We start from the raw sequence: 19,596 nt of genomic DNA on the forward strand, positions 1-19,596 counted from the left end.
TCTGTCCAGACACCCCAAACAAGGTCCTGCTGTTTTTCCCTGCCTTCAGCCCTAAGTTATGAGGCTCAGCAGGAAGAAAAGGTGATAAATGTAATTTTTGTTTAATCTCATTTTTCCTTTACTGCCAACGGTGGTGAGCCAGCCCTTCCCTGGGAATTGAGCAGGGATGGGGGATTTGGGCTGTAGTTTCCCTGAGATGAGAATCCTCTTTATTTATCTGTTGGATGAGGGCTCTGCTAACTTACGGAATCCTAGGATCGTTTGGGTTGGAGGGGACCTTAAGAATCACCCACTTCCACTCTCCCAGGTTGCTCCAAGCCGCATCCAAGCTGGCCTTGGACACTTTCAGGAATGGGGCAGCCACAGCTCTGGGCACCCAGTGCCAGGGGCTCCCCACCCTTACAGGCAAGGATTCCTTTCCAAAATCCCTCCCCCACCCTTGAACTTCAGTTCTCTCCCTGCTTTCCATGTTTATAAAGGCCCTGAGAGCTGTAACATATTTCCAAGGGATTTAAATGACCTTGGAATATTCGAGGGCTTATGGCCTAACAGAAGATTATCCCTTCCCAAATGCCACTCCATCCCGCAGCCCATCCTTTAGGCTCAACCCTGAGTCAGGACTTTGGTGCTGAAGAACGGGGCACAGCACAAAGGCACCGAATCTGTGCTCAGGGACAACGCCAGGGGCTGGGGGGAGCTTGTCCTGCGGGATGAGGGAGCATCCCCTGGCAGCGGGACGGGGACAGAGGTGGCACCCGGAGCAGGACAGAGGGGACAGCAGGGGCTGCTGGCACTGGGGCAGTTCCAGGAACCACGGAACTCCAGAGCCACGGAATATCCTGAGTGGGATGGAACCTACCTGGATCGTGGATGCAGCGCCTGGTCCTGCAGAGCACACCCCAATGATCCCACCTTGTAGTAAATTATACAATAAATAATATATCATTCCAGACAGCTTCCAAACAATATATAATTCAAGACAACATTCAATAGTTTTGTCTCTTCTCTGTTGTTTTAAATTCCTTTATAATATTATATTAATTTTATATTGGTTATAACCAATAAATGCAAATTTGTACCTGCCAGCAGTAGGCAGGAACACAATTGTGTGTGGAAATGTGTTTCTATGTATTATTATTTTTAAACTGGATGTGTGAGAGAGCATCCAACAGCATTATGTATCTATTTTTTAATATTTATGTGTATATTCACATAAATATAAATAAAATATATAAAATGTGTATTTGAATAATATATTTGTGTCATGGGTTGGCACAGTTTGGTTTGTAATGTTAAGATTTACCTTGGAATTTTAGAAAGGACAGGGGCCTATCAGAAGCCAGTTTGGGATATTGGCATCTGTTTTAACCACTGAGAATGTTGAATGTGACACTGGGAAGTACCCATTTAAACCCTGATTTTGGCCAGCTCGCCCTTTCCCTCCTGGCCAGCGGAACGGGGCGCGCTGAGCGGGGCCTGCTGCTCCCCCGCGCCCTTTGCAGGGAGCCGTTCCCGAGGCCCGGCCGGGCCCCAGCGGCTCCGGCAGCGGAGGAGAGGCCGCTGCAGTTCAACCTCAGCTAACCTAAAACCTCCCCGGAGCCCCGGGGCAGGGAGGGATCTCCGCCGGGCCCGGAGAGCAGCAGCCGCGGGCCCGGCCGGGCCGAGGCCGCCGCGACCGTCCCCGAGGGACGGGCAGAGCTCCCGGGCCTCCTCCTGCGGAGACTGCAGAGCGAGAGGAGAAGAGCAAAGGAGGAGAAAGGCGGCCGACGTGAGGTTTGGCGGCGGAGAGAGTGCTGCCCGTGGCACAGCTCGCAGGGCCGCGGCAGGCCGCGTTTCACCCGCTGTTGGGCAACACGGAGCCTCCGCGGCCCAGCCCTTCCCCGAGAGGGAGAAGAGGGACAGAGTGCGCGTCTGGAAAAGACACAGCATGGAGTCGGGGGAGCAGGAGCGAAAGAACTGATACAGATTATTAAAAAGAGGGATGGAGCATGTGGGCATTTTTAACCATTTCTCTAAGGTTTTCCATTTTTCCATGGAGAAATGGACTGTTCCTTGTTGACATCTTCATCTTCTTTAGAGGAATGCTGCTTCTGGTCGAAGGTGGGGATTGATATGATTGAGATTTAAATGGGAAATCTTAAAGCCCCTCGCTCCTGGGATAAGAGGAGGTCTCAGCCTTTGAGACAAAGATGATTTTAGAGGGAAAGTGATTTAAACCCCTCAGCCCCTAGAATAAAAGGAGGTTTATATTCCTTTTGAGATAGAGACGATTTTCGAGACAGAAGAAGAGAATCCTTGTTTTGTACTAGAAGAAGCATTCTTAAACAGCATCCCACATACACTGAGAGGCCCGTGAGTAGCCAGGATGGGACTGCACAATCTGCAAAAACCCCAGGCTGTTGCAGACTTGTGACATTGGGAGCCACAAGACTGTTTTTCTCTTTTGGCGAGTGTCCCCATAAGACTCTAGAGAGACTTCCTTCCCAAAGTGATGAAAGATTATGTTTAAATGGTGAAACTGATTGAAAATCAGCAGTTGTGTCTTTCTGTATAGTTTATAAGAAAGTTAAGAGTTTATAAGTGGAGGGGAAAGTGTTTTGAAGTTTCATTTTGGTTTTTGTTTTTTTTTAATTCAACTTTTACTTTCCATTCTTTTAGTATTTGTTAATAAAACAATTTCTTTATTTTTAAGCTTAAGCCTGCTTTGCTTCTCCTGACCCTCTCCCACAGAGAGTAAACACTTAAGACCACTACACTAAATTTAGCAAACAAAATTGAAAATAGCAAAAAAAAAATGAAACCACTACAAGATCATATACAGTTATATAACAACATACTATATAAGGTAAAGCATATAATTATGTATCTTATACCCCAATATATAATATATATCCATATATTATAAAGATATAAATATATATAAGCATATATATTACACAGAAATATATCTAGTAATACATTTAAATATATAATACATGTAATATATATATCAATAACTTTTGCATATAATATACGATACCTTTGTATAAGCACTTTTAATATATGTTATTCCTATACACTTGTATTGTACTCCCACCTGTTCATTATTACCTCATTCCTATAGGTCCCTGTGTTTACATTCTCAGCCCCTCTCCCACTCCAATTTTTAAGTTGCAGCACAGACCATTTGCCCATATAAAGCAAATGATGTGGGTTTTTCCCCTAACTGACCATGCCAATGCTCTCACAGACCCTATTCTCACAAATACAGTGTTCATATTTATATATTCCTATATAAACAGAGCTACGTGGTACCCTCTCATGTTACATGTAAAAATTGTTTTATATTTATGCGTATAAACAGACACATCTAGAATGCACCCCTCAGAAACTCGTTTCCTTTTATAACAACACCTCCTGAAGAGCGATCACGGCAGGGTTTGGGGCTGCTGTGTCTGTTTCTGTGATTTACTGATTATTGCCTCATGCTCCATTCTCCAGCCGCTGTGGGTATGGGCTGTGCTGCTCTCCCAGGACATCATCTCTAATTACATGTTCCATACAGGATCAGCCCCTCCCAGTCTGGGTCCTGCGCAGCACAGGCTCACACCCCACTGTCATGAGTGGGCACAGTTTTGTTTTCTAGTTACAGAGAAATGTGGAATGCGTTTCCCTGCCAAGACCTTAGGGTACGGAGCAGACACCGCATAAAGTCAGTGGATTAGAAGTGAAAGAACTGATAATAATATTAGAATAGGATTGAAGAAGTGGACATTTTTAACTGGACTTCTCTTAGGTAAACTATGAGGAAACAGACTGTTCTTTGTAGCATCTTAGTGTTGCTGGAGAGAATGCTAATTCTAATCAAAACTGAGGACTGATGTGATTGAGATTTAATTAAGAACTTTAAAGCCCTCGCTCCTGGGTTAAAAGGAGGTCTCAGCCTTTGAGATGAAGATGATTTTAAACTAGAAGAAGTATTCGTAAACAGTACCCCAGGTACACTGAGAGGCCTTGCTGATGGAACATCACAGTCTGCCAAAAACTCCGGGCAGTTGCAGATGTGTGCTATTTAGGAGCCACTGGACTATCTTCTCTCGTAGCAAACGTCTTCATGAAAACCCCAGAGAGACTCTTCTAAAGTAATGAGTGACTATGTCTAAATAGTGAAACTGACTGAAAATCACAAGTAGTGTCTTTGTATGTTGTGTAATAACAAAGTAAATAGTTTGTAGGGGGAGAGAAGAGTGTTAAAAAGTTTCATTCTGTTTTAGTTTAGATTTTCTTTTTTTCCCCAACTTTTTTTTTTTAATTATTCTTTTAGTGTGTGTTAATAAAACTATTTTTGTTCATTTTTAAGCTTAAACCTGCTTTCCTGTTTTTCTCCTAATCTCTCTCCCACAGAAAAAAGAATAAACACAAAATTTAGCGAACGTAAAACCACTACATTAATTGGTGTTTCCACCTGGTTTCATCAAATTAAAACCATTACACCCATCTTGTGCAGAGCCTCTAGAGAACAGAATACATGGATATTTTGTAAATCAGATACAATATATTACATTATATAATATATATTTTACACTAGATATTGTATAATCTGTTAAAAAGATACAAAACCATTTATAATACACAACAATTCTCACATGCATCACAGCTGTCTTTTATAAACACACACATCTCTATAGCTATACCTCTATCTACATATATATTTTATATAAATATATATTAATATGTATCTCATATGTATATTCTTATATATAATATAGTTTATACATATTATGTATAGTGTTATATTTTTATATATATGTATTTTATACTATATATAATGTATTATACAATATATAGATATTTATTACATTACACATATAATGAAAATTATCAAATATATATCATATGTTTTATATATAGTGCTATATTTGTATATATACACTATATAGAACAACATGTAACACTGGCCTAAATATTGCTCATGATTTCCATATATTTTATATATAGATCTATAATATATATATATATAATCTAGAATATTTATATGAGCATAGGGATAATCTCTAAAATGTAGAGATAAAAATTTACATTAACATTACACTTACCTTTATATTAAAAAAACATACATAAATATACTTATCTCAAAAATTATATATAAAAATATCTTCCAAATATGTAATTTTATATAACATATATTTAATTTTTAATATATGGATATAAATCAAACATATTGGCAGTTTTATATATATTACATAAAATATATTACAATATTTAAATAGATTGTTAAAATATTAACATAATACTAAATCTGACATGTAATATATAAAATATATTTAGAGATATATAAATATAGTAAGTATACAAACATTTTTATATACATGTAGAGAATATAGCGTAGTTAATTATGCATACACATGAACATACTTTGTGTTACATATTGTAGTGGCTTCACATTTGCTAAATTTTGTTTGCTAAATTTAGTGTAGTCATCTTAGTCTTTACTCTTTTATTGTGGGAGAATATCAGGAGAAGCAAAACAGGTTCAAACAAAAAGAAACAAATAGCTTTATTAACACACACTGTAAGAATGGAAAAGTTGCAAAAAAAACCAAAATGAAACTTCAAAGCACTCTTTCTTTCCCTTAAAAAAATTGTTAACTTTCTTATAAACAACATAGAGAGACACAACCTGCGATTTTCAGTCAGTTTCACCATTTAAACATAATCTTTCATCACTCTGGGAAGGAAGTCTCTCTAGAGTCTTATGGGGACACTCGCCAAAAGAGAAAAACAGTCTTGTGGCTCCCAATGTCACAAGTCTGCAACAGCCTGGGGTTTTTGCAGATTGTGCAGTCCCATCCTGGCTACTCACGGGCCTCTCAGTGTATGTGGGATGCTGTTTAAGAATGCTGCTTCTAGTACAAAACAAGGATTCTCTTCTTCTATCTCGAAAATCATCTCTATCTCAAAAGGAATATAAACCTCCTTTTATTATAGGGGCTGAGGGGTTTAAATCACTTTCCCTCTAAAATCGTCTTTGTCTCAAAGGCTGAGACCTCCTCTTATCTCAGGAGCGAGGGGCTTTAAGATTTCCCATTTAAATCTCAATCCTATCAATCCCCAACTTCGACCAGAAGCAGCATTCCTCTAAAGAAGATGAAGATGTCAACAAGGAACAGTCCATTTCTCCATGGAAAAATGGAAAACCTTAGAGAAATGGTTAAAAATGCCCACATGCTCAATCCCTCTTTTTAATAATCTGTATCAGTTCTTTCGCTCCTGCTCCCCCGACTCCATGCTGTGTCTTTTCCAGACGCGCACTCTGTCCCGTTCTTCTCCCTCTCAGGGAAGGGCTGGGCCGCGGAGGCTCCGTGTTGCCAACAGCGGGTGAAACGCGGCCTGCCGCGGCCCTGCGAGCTGTGCCACGGGCAGCAGTCTCTCCGCCGCCAAACCTCACGTCGGCCGCCTTTCTCCTCCTTTACTCTTCTCCTCTCGCTCTGCAGTCTCCGCAGGAGGAGGCCCGGGAGCTCTGCCCGTCCCTCGGGGACGGTCGCGGCGGCCTCGGCCCGGCCGGGCCCGCGGCTGCTGCTCTCCGGGCCCGGCGGAGATCCCTCCCTGCCCCGGGGCTCCGGGGAGGTTTTAGGTTAGCTGAGGTTGAACTGCAGCGGCCTCTCCTCCGCTGCCGGAGCCGCTGGGGCCCGGCCGGGCCTCGGGAACGGCTCCCTGCAAAGGGCGCGGGGGAGCAGCGGGCCCCGCTCAGAGCGCCCCGTTCCGCTGGGCAGGAGGGAAAGGGCGAGCTGGCCAAAATCAGGGTTTAAATGGGTACTTCCCGGTGTCACATTCAACATTCTCAGTGGTTAAAACAGATGCCAATATCCCAAACTGGCTTCTGATAGGCCCCTGTCCTTTCTAAAACAATTCCTAGGTCCTGACAGGGCAACGCTCCTCATTCCTCCCTAACAAAAACCAAACGGCACCACATGACAGATCTATACACAAATATCTATAACATAATGTATATGAAGCATTTCTGTGCATGCATTATCAACTGCTGTATGTTCTCTATATACTTAATCCATATTCTATGTATATTTTATGTTACATGATATATATGCAAAATTTTATTAAAAATACATTTATATGCTTTATATTATTATATATTACATAATGTGCACATTATGTAATATAAATTAAAATATAAAGTTTATACATGATATAATATATATATTATATATAATAAAGTGCTTCTGTGCACTAGTGTGTATTCTCCATATACTTACATGATATTCTACATATTTTATGTTTGTATATGATATAGACGTTACATGCAAAAGGTATTTATATATTACCTATTACTCTATAAAATATATAATTATATGCTTTGCATGATACAGCATATGATTATGTCATTGTATGTTTTAGAATGTGTGCATAATACATAAATTATAATTTACATATGAAGCATTTCTGTGCATGCATAATTAGCGTATTCTCTGTATATACACTATATTCTACATATTTTACATATGTGCGCATGCAAATATGAATGCATATATAGATATCTGTGTATGTGTATAGACAAATATATTCATATATATTAAATATTAATATTTTAACATTAATATTTAATAATATTTATTAATCAATATATTACTATTGATATATTAATATACTAATATATATATTAAAAATAAAGCATCTGGGTGAGTTTTGAGTGCACAAGGCCATTACATGTGTGTGTATATGAGAAATATCTAACACAGATATACATCAAACATACATCTATAAAAATAATATATATATATTTAAAAACCCCTATATGTATATATAGGTGTTTATATAAAAATCAATGTTAAAATACATAAAAAATATAGAAAATATATAGAAAAACCCCTGCTCCCTCCCCCAGGTGTGTGCACAAAGACACCAAGGCTGGGTTACAAACACTCTCCACTTTATTTCCGCACCCCCGAGGCCCAAACGGGGCCTTCCCGCCCATTCCCACCCTCTGGAGTCCGTGTAATGCTTCAGGGACCCAGAGCTTCTCAGTGTCCAGATCCCTGGGGAATCCAGAACGGATTGAGCCCCTCTAGCCCCAAAATACGTGCTCAGGGATGGGGCGGGGCAGGAGGCACCATGCTCAGAGCAGGAATTAGAGGAAATCTCTCTTTATTACCAGTGCTTGGACTTTATTGCTTGTTAAACTGAAGGGCTGCCTTCTTCTCACATCCTGCTGGAGTTTTAGGGGAAAGCAGTTTACGGAATTAGGGTGAGCGCGTCCCATGTGCAGTTTCTGAACTTCCCAGCTGTGCCCGTGCGGCAGCTCCCTTTCCTTTGGCGGGAGACAGGCAGGACCATTCCATTTCCCACATGGATTAGCAGTTTCTTGCAGTGCTTTTCACCCACAGCTGTACTGGTTTGGCTGGAAATAACCCTCCCAGACCCGCCCAGGCCAAACTGGCACAAGGAAGTGATGCCCAAGGGTTGTACCCACCACCAGCTCCCACTGGAGGCTCTGCAGGCCCATAATGTGACAGTCATCCTAGGGAAAATCAGCTTTTTTCAGGCAAAGTCCGGGGTGCAGTTGGAGCCCAAGGCAGGAGGAGGGTACTGGGTCCTTCCCAGCTGGAGCATCCATCCTGAAAAACAGGAAAAACCACAAGGAAGGCAGAGAGGGATGCCCAAAGACTGTGAAATAAAGTGCAGGCAGGGGTGGGAGGGGAGGAATGAAGAGGTCAACACCAGAGGAAACAGGACAATGTGACAGGAGGGGAACTGGACTAAACGAAGGGAGGGAAGAAACCCCGGCAGCCACAGGCGGCGGCTCCGGGAATGGCTCAGCACTAGGGGACACCATCGGACCAGAAACTGCAGCGCAAAATCGCCCAGTTTCAGGCAAAACCCCAACCCACGCGCTTTCGTTTTCTATGCGTCTCTGTCACCGCACCAGGGTGACACCCTGTCCCCTCTTCCCATCTCCTGTCACCTTGTACAGCCCCTGATAACGCCACGATTCCTAACTTGCCCATCCCACTAACAATCCCTGTTTCTCTGCAGAGCTTTCTCTCTGGGTTCCTATTCCTGGCCAGAACGTGCCCGGGATTTGCTGCCAGGGTGGAATTTTTCTGTGTCCATAGGGCAAAGGCACACGCAGGGACATTGTCACCTGGAGCTGATGGCAAAGTCCCTGCTCGCCCCCCTGGGCTGGAGCTTTATAACCAAACACCCCCCTGCAGACCCTGCACCTGCTTTGGGGAAATCCAAAGAGAAAAACCTTCCCAGAAGAGTTTTCTGTGTATTTGTGATGTGTGACCACACAGAAAAGACGAAAAATCCCCCCTGCCAAGAGCATCCCTGCCCTCCAAGGGTTTCCTGTCTGTAAATCCCAATTGATCCAGGTTCCAGCTGTTTTTTTGTTGGGCTGCTCCATCACTGCAAGATCTACCAAGACCATCAGAAGTGTTTTGGCTCCAGCAGGTCCCCGAGCAGCAGCTCCAAGCAGCTCCAGGTGGCAGCTGAATCCTGGGAAGTCAGGCTACGGCCAAATCCAGTTTGGCTGGAGCAAAAAAGCTCCCCCAACATCTCAGCAACATCTGTGCTGCCCTAAGTGTTTATTACCCCAATTATAAATTATTATTATTAAGCAAATATTACGCTCTGGTGCTTTGTGCAAATAAAGTTTTATTGTAGGGTGGAGGAATGTGTAACAGAGACTTTCAAATGAGCCACGGAAAACAGCAATTAAAATTTCACTTGTAATGTTTTCGTTAGCTTTTCAGTAAAGTTTTTTAAGGCAGGTTTTCCTATTGCACAAAAAAAAAAAAAAAAAAAAAAATAGAAAAAGAAAAAAAAAGCTGCCATTTCCTTTGTCACTAACATTGTCTCATTCAAATAAAAAAGGCAAAAGGTTAAAAAATACCTCTGGTACAATAAAAATTGCTTTGCAATATATACATATATATATACACACACAGCTTTACTGTACAAAATTTCAAACTTTGGGAATGGGCATGCTATTCCTGCATATTCTGAATAAAATCCATGAGGTTTTTTATTCACAGTGTCACAATGCCTTTAAAGCCTGGAGACACAAGTGGCATGCTCAGTGCTGACTCTTGAAAATGAGTTTTAGCCGATTCACCCTTTTTTTTTTTTTTGCCCCTGAACAATTTGCAGTTATGGCTTTGAACTCTTGGCTCTGCTAATTTGGGGGTTTATGGGATCTCTAACAGCAGCAGCTTTCAGCCCTCTGCTGCATTATCCTTCAAATTTAAGAAAGGAATTTCAGATCTCCTTGGAAATGCACATCCATCATTTTTCCTGCAGGTGAATTTTGGTTTTTTAAGTGCCGTTTGCTGAGCCAAGGCTGTGGTGCAAGGAGAGAATTCACATTCTAATTATCTGTACAGAATATCTCCAGAAGATGCCTGTCCAAGCCAAACTCTTTTTGCTCACTGTTATTCTTCACTACTAAAACTGTTTTCTTTATTCAAGATAACATTGAGTAATTTCATAAATACCATATCCAAACACACTTGCTTTTCATTTATCAACTCCTTCTCCAACTGAGAAATTTAATCCTACAAGAATTTTTATTTTTCTCGGGATGTATTGCACATCTCCAGCTGGGCTGTGCTCCAGCAGAGCTGGAGCTACCTTCCTGCAGATCCCCTGGAAAAGTACAGGAATGTTTTTTCTCCATCCAAGAGTTTGAAGTCTTTCTTTACAGGAGAAACACAGCCCAATATTTTTGCAGCATCACATCTCATCCAAACTCAGATTTTACATCTCAAGCTCTTCCTAAATATCTTTCTAAGGGCCTCATGTTGCCTCTTAGCTGTTGGGTGTGGATGAGGTGAACACTCTGGAACAGGATCAAACATCCTAGAGAGCTTTGTTTCTATTTCTTATTAATCTAACACCCTTGGCCAATAGCTGAGAAAGGCAAAACTGACTCTGAGCACACAGAGCTCCACTTCTACCTAAAATATCCCCAAAAACCACAGTGATGTTCTGAATCCTGCAGCCATCACTCCAGGACCAGTCCCACTGAAGTAAGTTTCCCTCTTATCCCCAAGTTATCCTGCACAGTAGGATACTGAAATGTTACAACAGGTCCCATGGATTTTTCTAGAAATTGGGAAAATACTGGCAAATCTACTGCCCACCAAAGCATCTCGAGCTACTTCGTGGGGGTGGGAGAGGGGCCCACCCTGATTTGCAGCCCAGGCACAGCCCTGGAAGCCTGAAACACACATAATGATCACAGAAACTGAAACCCAGAGGCAGCTGGGAGCAGGGCAGGAATTATCACGGCTTCGCTGCATAAATAACTTGGCGGCTGTTTGAAGATCCAGTGAAAACTCTGCCCTCGCTGTTTGACAGGAGCTCCCCACGCGCCGCAAGCTTTGTTTACATTTCCTGCTGGCTCGGGGAATTAACGCTCTTGGAAAGCTGTGGAACGAAGCAAATGCCCAAATACAGCCTTGGAAGGGGTTTGGGGAGTTCAGCAGCAGCAGCTCCACAGTCTGCTGGTGGTGGCTGCTCTGTCCTACAGGGCTCTGGGGGTCCCAGGATCTGCCCAACCCCAGCAGAGGCTCTGCCGCCAAGTACCACACACCAGGGACTGCCCACAGTTATTTAACTGCAACGAAGGCTTGAAAGCCTCCATCCCATCTTCTGAAAGAGTTCGGAGATCTCCATCACCCACCAGAGCTCTGAGGGGAAAGTTTAGCCTCCTCACAAAGGAGCCACAGCCGCCCTTCCATTCTCCCTCTGGCTTTCTCCAAAGGGTTCCTCATCCTTGTCCTTCACGGAGATCTTTTTCCTGAAGGCTTGCGACAAGCTGGAGGAGGACGCCTTCCTCAGCGTGGTGAGTCTCTGCCGGAAGTTCCCCCCGGAGAAGAAGTAGAGGAGGGGGTCAAAGCAGCAGTTGGCGGCTGCCAGGGGCAGGGTGACGATGACGGCTTTCTGCAGGAAGAGGGTGTCCCCGCAGCCGGGGCCCCGCAGGCGCAGCGCGTGCAGGTGCACCGTGCGCAGGACGTGGTAGGGCGTGAAGCTCACCAGGAAGGTGGCGGTGACGATGACGATCATCCACACGGCCTTGCGGCGGTTGGCCTCGTTCTTCCGCAGGGAGTTCCGCAGCAGGGTGCGGATGATCATGGTGTAGCAGATGGTGATGACGATGAAGGGGAAGATGAAGCCCACGAAGAGGGCGATGAGGTCCAGGATCACCACCAGGTTTGTCTTCTGGGAGTTCTCCGGCGGCTCGAAGCACTTGGTCTTGTTGCCGTGCTGGTAGGTCCCGTTGCGCAGGAAGGGCGCGCTCGTCAGCGTGACGAACACCCAGATGCCAACGCACACGAGCTTCGCCTTCTTCTCCGACACCAGGCTGATGTTGCGGACCGGGAAGACGATGGCGATGCAGCGGAAGAAGCTCATGGCCGTCATGAAGAAGATGCTGCAGTAGAGGTTGACGTAGAGCGCGTAGGACGAGAGGCGGCACAGGAAGTCGCTGAAGAACCAGTGGCCCTTGTGCACGTAGTAGATGACGCGCAGGGGCAGGGTCAGCACGCACAGGAAGTCGGACAGGGCCAGGTTGAGCATGTAGACCTGGAAGGCCGTTTTCTGCTGGTACGTGCGGATCAGCACGTACAGCACCACGCCGTTCCCCACGAAGCCCATGATGCTGATCATGGAGTAGAGCGTGGAGTAGACGCTGTTGCGGAAGTCGTCGATGGAGTGGTGGTGGCACGAGAGGTTGGGGGACGGCGCTGTCATTGTGCCCGGCTGAGGCAGCAGCTCCCTGGGGGTGGAGTCAGGCCTGAGGGGGAAAACACAGGTGAGGTAAAGCAGCGCAGGAAAGTAACTAGCCACGATGGAATAAGAGGTGGAGCTGGCTGAGAAGGGGTGTGGATCTGAGCCATCCCCACTTCATTCGCCTTCCTTCAGCGTGTACCGACAGCTAGTTATGAGTGACAAAATGTGGCTGAGTCATGGAATCACATCACAGGGCCGTGGGAGCCTCAAGGCTGGAAAAAAACCCCCTTGAGATCAAGTCCAACCATCGAGCATCACCACCATGATCACCTTTAATCCATGTCCTCAAGTGCCACATCCATATGTTTTGGAACATATGATGGCTCTGGCACCTCCCTGGGCAGCCTGTTCCAAGGTTTAACGAGCCTTTTGGTGAAGGAATTTTTCCTAACATCCAATCTAAACCTCCTCTAGTGCAACTTGAGGCCAAGTCATCAGGACATTAAATTACCAGAAAAACCCCCCTCAAACTCTTAACTCCTCACAAACTGAGGCAGCAAAACAGCAGAGAATGATAACAAAGGTGACAAGAGTACTATGGAATTTAAAATAGGAGGAGTGGTCCTGGACCCTAATAATTGTTCAGCCCTGTTTCTACTCTTTTTTTTTTTGATTAGTTTTCTGTTTCTAATGGTTCAAATGCAGAATCTCCCTTGCAGCCTGAAAAAAAAATGCAAGATCAGAACTGCAGGACAAGAGCCAGCGGAAATAACAGGACACCACAACAACAAAAGCAGAAGCTGGGTCAAGATCAGTCATGAGAACCTACAACTGTACCATGAATACGCTCAAAATTGCTGTTTAAAGTATTTTCACCCATAAAAATAACTTAGCAGTATTAGATTCCCTGTTTGCCCCAGGACTTACTGAAGCCAGAATTCAGAACAACTCTAGGATGCTCAAGGCTTCGAGGTATCAGTAAAATTTCAGCTACTTCAGAGTTTGTACTCTTGTAAAAGGTCTTTTGCTTATCTGCAATGCACAGAGGAACTAAAGCTGAGCAGGTGTCAGCAAGGGGACGACCGTCACCACCCGAGGGTAGAGGAGGTGATGTTCATTAGAAATCCTGAACAAAGCCACCAGTCCACGTGTCAAGGATCTTTTATCCTTTTATTACATTATGGCCCTAACTCCAGCAACCAGCCCACAATTTAAACAACCACTCGAAGTATTTGTCCAAAAGACAAGCAAGACTTGTTTTCTATTTTATTTCTAAGTTGAGTTTTGCATCCAAAAGGAAACTGGTGTTCACAATCCAACTGCTTAAGCATGAGAGAGTATCACACCCAGAAAGGTATCTGTAAAAATCAACAAGAATCCCACAAAAACAACATTTCCCAGCGGAGGCTTCACATTTGCATCAGGAATTGAAGACAAACATCACTTCTGCCACTTTTTTATTTGTACAGTCTCGGTTCAGTGAAACATTTATTTGCGTGCTGGTGAATTCGGCTCACTGGAAATGTGCACAAGTGAAAGGGAATTGCAGCGGGTGAGAAAAGCTTCCTAAAGGGAGCAGATGCCTAAACTGGTGCTATTCTCCCAGTCTGATGCAGCACAGATAAATTTATAGTTTGTCGTAGACTCACAGACTGCTCTGTGTTGGAAAGGGCATCAAAGCTCATCCCATTCCACCCCTGCCATGGTCAGGGACACTTTCCATGATCCTAGCTCTCTTGGACACTTCCAGGGATGGGGGAACTTCTCTGAACAACCGGTGCCAGGTTCTCACAGGAAAGAATTTCCTTCCAACTTCCCATCTCACCCTACTTCCCCTCTGTGGGAAGCCATTCCCCCTTGCCCTGTCCCTCCATCCCTTCTCCCAGGTCCCTCTCCAGCTCTCCTGGAATCCCTGTAGGCAGTGGAAGGGGCTCTGAGTTTCCCCGGATCCTTCTCCAGGTGAACACCCCAAGCTCTCCCAGCCTGGCTCCAGAGGGGCTCCAGCCCTCAGAGCAGCTCTGGCCACCGGTAGATTACGCTCAATTTAATTACACAACCCCAAATCACAAAGTCTCTGCTGTCCCTCGTTCCAACCACAAACACGAAGCATCCCCATCCCGAGGAACGCTCCGGGCTCTGCATTCCCCGTTTGGGGAGCGACGGGAACGCCCCAAAACACCAAACTCCCCTCGCAAGCCCCAGATCCCCTCTGCCAGAGGACGGAGCGGGGACTCAGGACAGGAGCGGAGCGATCATCGCGGCCAGCGGCCGCTAATTAGCGCCGCAGCTCATTAGCCGCGCTCCGGGGCTGGGCGGGACTCAGCCGCTCAAACCGGGACACGGCACAACCGTGGGGCACCGAGGCAAAGCCCCCACCCCTCACCCCAGACACCCCCAGCCCCAGTGCAGCCCTTACCGCAGCGCTGCGGGGTCGGAGCGGGCTCGGATCTGTCCCAGGCGCGCCCCCGCCGCTCTTAAATCGGGGCGCGCCCCCGGCCCCGCCCCCGGCCCCGCCCCGGCCCCACCGGGACCCCGAAACCTCCCGCTTTTCCAGAGTTTTCCCACCTTCCTAGGAAATAGCGCTTGGAAGCATCCCAGCCGCGCTCACGCCCCGCGGTCTGGTGGGAACCGACGGGGTCCTCTCCCAGTTTGTGTTCTGTGAGTGTTTTACTCCTGCTTGTAACTGGCAGGGAGATCATCTCTGAAAGCAGAGTTAAAAAAGCTTGTTCAGAAATAGTTTTTAGGAGAATTTTTGGTGTTGGTCTCATCGGAGGGAAAAGAGAATTCTCATGAATTCAGCACTCCCATCCTCCAGCATCCCAAAATATGTTATGTTTTTCTATCTTTATTTTTAAACCACTGTGGCTTTGTCAAGAAAAAAACAAAAAACAAAAAACAACTCAAACAAAAAACAACAAAAAAAAGAAAAAAACCCCACAACCGAAACAAACAACCCCACCAAAAAAAAAAAAAACAACCCAAAAAACCAAAGTAAAACAAAACAACAAACCCAAACAAACAACCCCACCAAAAAAAACCCCAAAACAAAACAAAGCAAAACAAAACAACACCCCCCCAACCCCAAAAATAAATAAACAAAACAAACAAACAAACAACCCAAACAAACTCCAAGGCTATATCAAATGAAGCATTACTTTTCTCAATTTTGAATATTTTAAGCGTGGGCTGTCCCGCTCTGAATTTTCAGTTTATTATATTGTCTTTCTTTTGAGGATGCATACTACGTTGTTCCCACCTTTTGCTGAGGAATTAAGGAATTCTATTTTCCCGTCCCCAGATTTGACTGGAATGTGGATGGTCACAGGGGGCTGGGAAACCTTGGGTTTCTCCGGGGCAGTGGGGAATCCTTTGGGGTAAGAAACCTTTATCCAAGTGGCACTGGAGCATCTGGAAGTGTCCAAGGCGGGGTTGCACAGGGCTTGTAGCAACCTGGTCCAGTGGAAGGTGTCCCTGCCCATGGCAGGGGTGGGGGTGGATGGGCTTTAAGGTCCCTTCCCACACAAATCATTCCATGATTAGAGCCAGCCCTGCTGAACTCACCACGTGGGTCACTGTCCTCAGGGGAACTCTGGTTCCCACCTCATGCTGATGTCCCCAGGCTCAGCCTCTCCGGCTCTCTTCCGAGTGCCGGCAGCTGTGACCCCACGTTTTCCTGCTGTGAAGCCACACCAGCACAGCTCTCCCACGGTGCTGCCCTTGCGTGACTACCCGGGAGAATTCCCAGCCGTTTCTCCCGCCCCAGCTCCAGTTTTATGGCTGCTTTTGGAGTTTCCAAGGCTGCGGCGCTGTGGACGGGGCAGTTTCTCTTTGACCTCACTCTCCGTGAACAGTGAAGGCGTGTGAGAAGAAAATGCACCTTTTCCCTCTGCCTTTCCCAAGATTTTCCCACCCTTCCTCACCTACACATACCCAGGAAGCCTGTACAGATCCCAAGAGTCGCTTGGCAGCATGTTGGGAACAGTCAAATTGCAGGATCATGGGATAATTCAGGCTGGAGGGGACCTCAGGAGATCTCCAGCAACTCCTGCTCGATCCAGGCCAGGCCAGGCCGCTCAGGGCTTTGTCCCAACTAATTTTGAAGACTTTCAAGGATGGAGGCCCAAGAGCTTCCAAGACTGGACAATTCCTTGCACTGCCTGCAATCTCCTGTGCTGGGAGCTGCCTCTGGAGTTTAATTGTGGTGCACATCCTTCTGTTACTCCATTCAGACATTCTTCTGCTTTTTTGCTTTTCTGGCCATCCCTTCTGATTTTTGCTATTTAGTTATTCTGTTATTCTTTCTCCTTTTCTTCTTCTTCTTCTTCTTTTTTTTTTTTTTTTTTTTTTTTTTTTTTTTTTTTAATTATATATATATATATATATATATATGATTTTTTCTGTTCCTTTTTCTTTTCTGCCTTTCGTGCTCAAGAACAGGAAGATTTCTAGTTGCAAGGTCAGGCTGAGGTTGGTGTGGGATTGAGGAGCCTGCTGCTGCTCCAGATGTGCTGGAATTGCAGAGATTTGGTGGGAAGGGTTTCCATGCTGAATCCACAAGGAGCTCAGGCTCCTACATGTTGTAGCAAAGATGACGCGTGGAATTTGGGGCAGGGGTTGGGGGGCGGCAGGACTGCAGTTCCTTCCTGATATATCAACATGTGAGGAGATCCAGGGGAGAACAAGGGGAGGGGAGGACTCCTAAAAGGAGTCTTGGATGAATCCCCAGAGGAATGAGGGTGAAGAAGACCCCAGAAAAGCGATCCCCATGGTGTCTGATAAGAGCAATTTGATGCTGGGGCTGTAACACCTCTGATTCCCTTTTTCCAGAGGACAGTGGGCTAAGGAATAAAGGCTCAAATGAAGCTTCAGAAATCTGTCTGGGACCACCCAAATCTGGGAATAGCCTGACCAAGCCTTAGGATTGTCATTTAGCACTGACGCCATTGCCTTCTCCCCCTGGACCCCAAATCCCTGCAACTCCAGCCAGACTCTGAGAAGCTGAGACATTCCTCAAGTATCCCGAATGCCACTGGTCCAGCACACTGCTTATCTCTTTACTGCAGGACTTCCAGACAACTTCCTAAAATCCTGAATACTTTCAAGAGCGAATGAGATATCCCTCCAGCATTGGCAACTCACCCCGCGCCGGCTGTTTAAGAAGGGGAGAGCAGAAAGGTGGGGTTTCGCGGGGAAACAAACATCTTAACAATGTTGCATTCTCTTTCCTCTGCGACTTCCCAAAATAAGTCCTTTCTCGTGGAATCTTGCGGAATAAGGATGGTGTCCCGGCTTCGGGCTTGCCCCAGATATGTGGAGTGGGCTGGGCTGAGTGGCACTGCCGGGGGACTCCCAGGGGCAACGTTAGCTGAAGGATTTTTCCAGAAAAGCAGGACTGTGGTGATGCCTGAATTCGGGGATGGAGATCTCGGCATGCTCTGCCTGCCCCTATCAGCTGGACTCAGCCAGCTGCACCTGGAATGTGCGTGGCTTCAGTCATCATCCCAGGAATGGGGTGGTGGAAGTGAAGTACAGGAGGAAGCAGAGGGAAGGAAAAAAAAACAAAAAACAAAAAACAAAAAACACCCAACAAACCAACCAACCAAAAAAAAAAAAAAAAAAAGGGGGGGGGGGAAGGAAAAAAAAGAAAAAAGGGGAGAAAAAAGAAAGAAAAAAAGAAAAAAGGGGGAAAAAGAAGGAAAAAACAAGAAAAAAGAGGAAAAAATGAAAGAAAAAAGAAAAAAAGGAAAAAAGTTTAAAAAAAAAAGAAGAAAGAAAAAAAAGCAAGGGAAGCAGTGTGGAAAGCTCTTGTTGGAGGTTAACAAGAGGAGTGCACAGGAGCAGTGCCCCTGGATCTGGCAGGGGTGAGCTTCCACTGCACACAGGTGGGAGATTGGAGGGAAAGGGGAGGTTTGGAGGTGTCCCCCCAGTGTGAGTGGAGACGAAGAGCCTTGCAATGCCATAAATTCTGTGCCCTGAAGGCCGACAGCACACAGTTGTTCGGAAACAGGTGAGTTGTGCTCCGGGAAGTGCTGGGTCAGGGCCATGGAGTGGGGTCAGCCCCGAGCTGGCTGAGTCGGTGTTTAGGTGACACAAAACCACAGAGGAACGGCGCCGTCAACAGCTGCTGTGGGATGGCTTCGGCTCCCTCCTCCTTTGCTTCTCCTTATTTGAAGAAGTCATTTCTGCTGCTTGCCAAGGACGTGGAATCCCTTTGCCGTATCAGCTTCTGCACGGCTCCTTTCCTCCAGCGGGATCTGCTTCTCCAGGGCATCATCCCTTATTCTCACCCCAACCTGGGTCTGTTTGTTCCCTGGACTCAGCACAGGGAGTTCACAGAATCACAGAATATTCCGGGCTGGAAGGGACCCACAAGGATCATCAAGTCCAGCTTTTAAAGGAATGGCTTACCCAGGGGTCAAACCCACGGCTTGGTGTTGTCAGCACCCAGCTGCAACAGAGGGAATCTGAGCTGCTGTCACACTTCCAACACTGCCCTCATCGCCTCTTGGGTTTTAGGGATTGGTATTAATGAGGGACCCACCCTGGCAGCTGTGAGAAGCTGCTCCATCCCATGCTATGAGGCCAACAAAGCCCCCAATTATTTTTTTTTTTTTTTTGGGGGGGGAGACCAAGCAGGGGAACCTCCTGTGAAGGAGACTTCAGCCCTTGTCACTCAGCCCACCAAATCCTCCTGCAAATACAACTTTTTGAGTGGCTGCTAAGGAAAGAGGACTGAGGGAACATGGGGAGATGGTTGGACACCTTCAGCGTGGTCTCCAGTCAGCATTTTTTGGGATAAAGCACTTGCCCTGAATAAAATAAATTACTCCCAGGACTGAGTGCAAGGACTACATTCACTTGTTATCC

The 19,596-nt window shown here is 45.7% G+C and overlaps 1 protein-coding gene across 1 annotated transcript; it reads right to left on the reverse strand.

Annotated features, from left to right (window-relative positions):
• Positions 1-9,743: 9,743 nt before the first annotated feature.
• CYSLTR1 (cysteinyl leukotriene receptor 1) lies at positions 9,744-15,173 on the reverse strand. The gene is made up of 2 exons (XM_040090255.2): positions 15,146-15,173; positions 9,744-12,793 (listed from the first exon to the last, which is right to left on the reverse strand). The coding sequence occupies exon 2, from the start codon at positions 12,748-12,750 to the stop codon at positions 11,710-11,712; it is 1,041 nt and encodes a 346-aa protein (XP_039946189.1). The 5' UTR covers positions 12,751-12,793; positions 15,146-15,173; the 3' UTR covers positions 9,744-11,709.
• Positions 15,174-19,596: the final 4,423 nt, after the last annotated feature.

Source organism: Hirundo rustica, chromosome Z (genome assembly GCF_015227805.2).
Source record: "Hirundo rustica isolate bHirRus1 chromosome Z, bHirRus1.pri.v3, whole genome shotgun sequence".
Classification (NCBI taxonomy): Eukaryota; Metazoa; Chordata; class Aves; order Passeriformes; family Hirundinidae; genus Hirundo; species Hirundo rustica.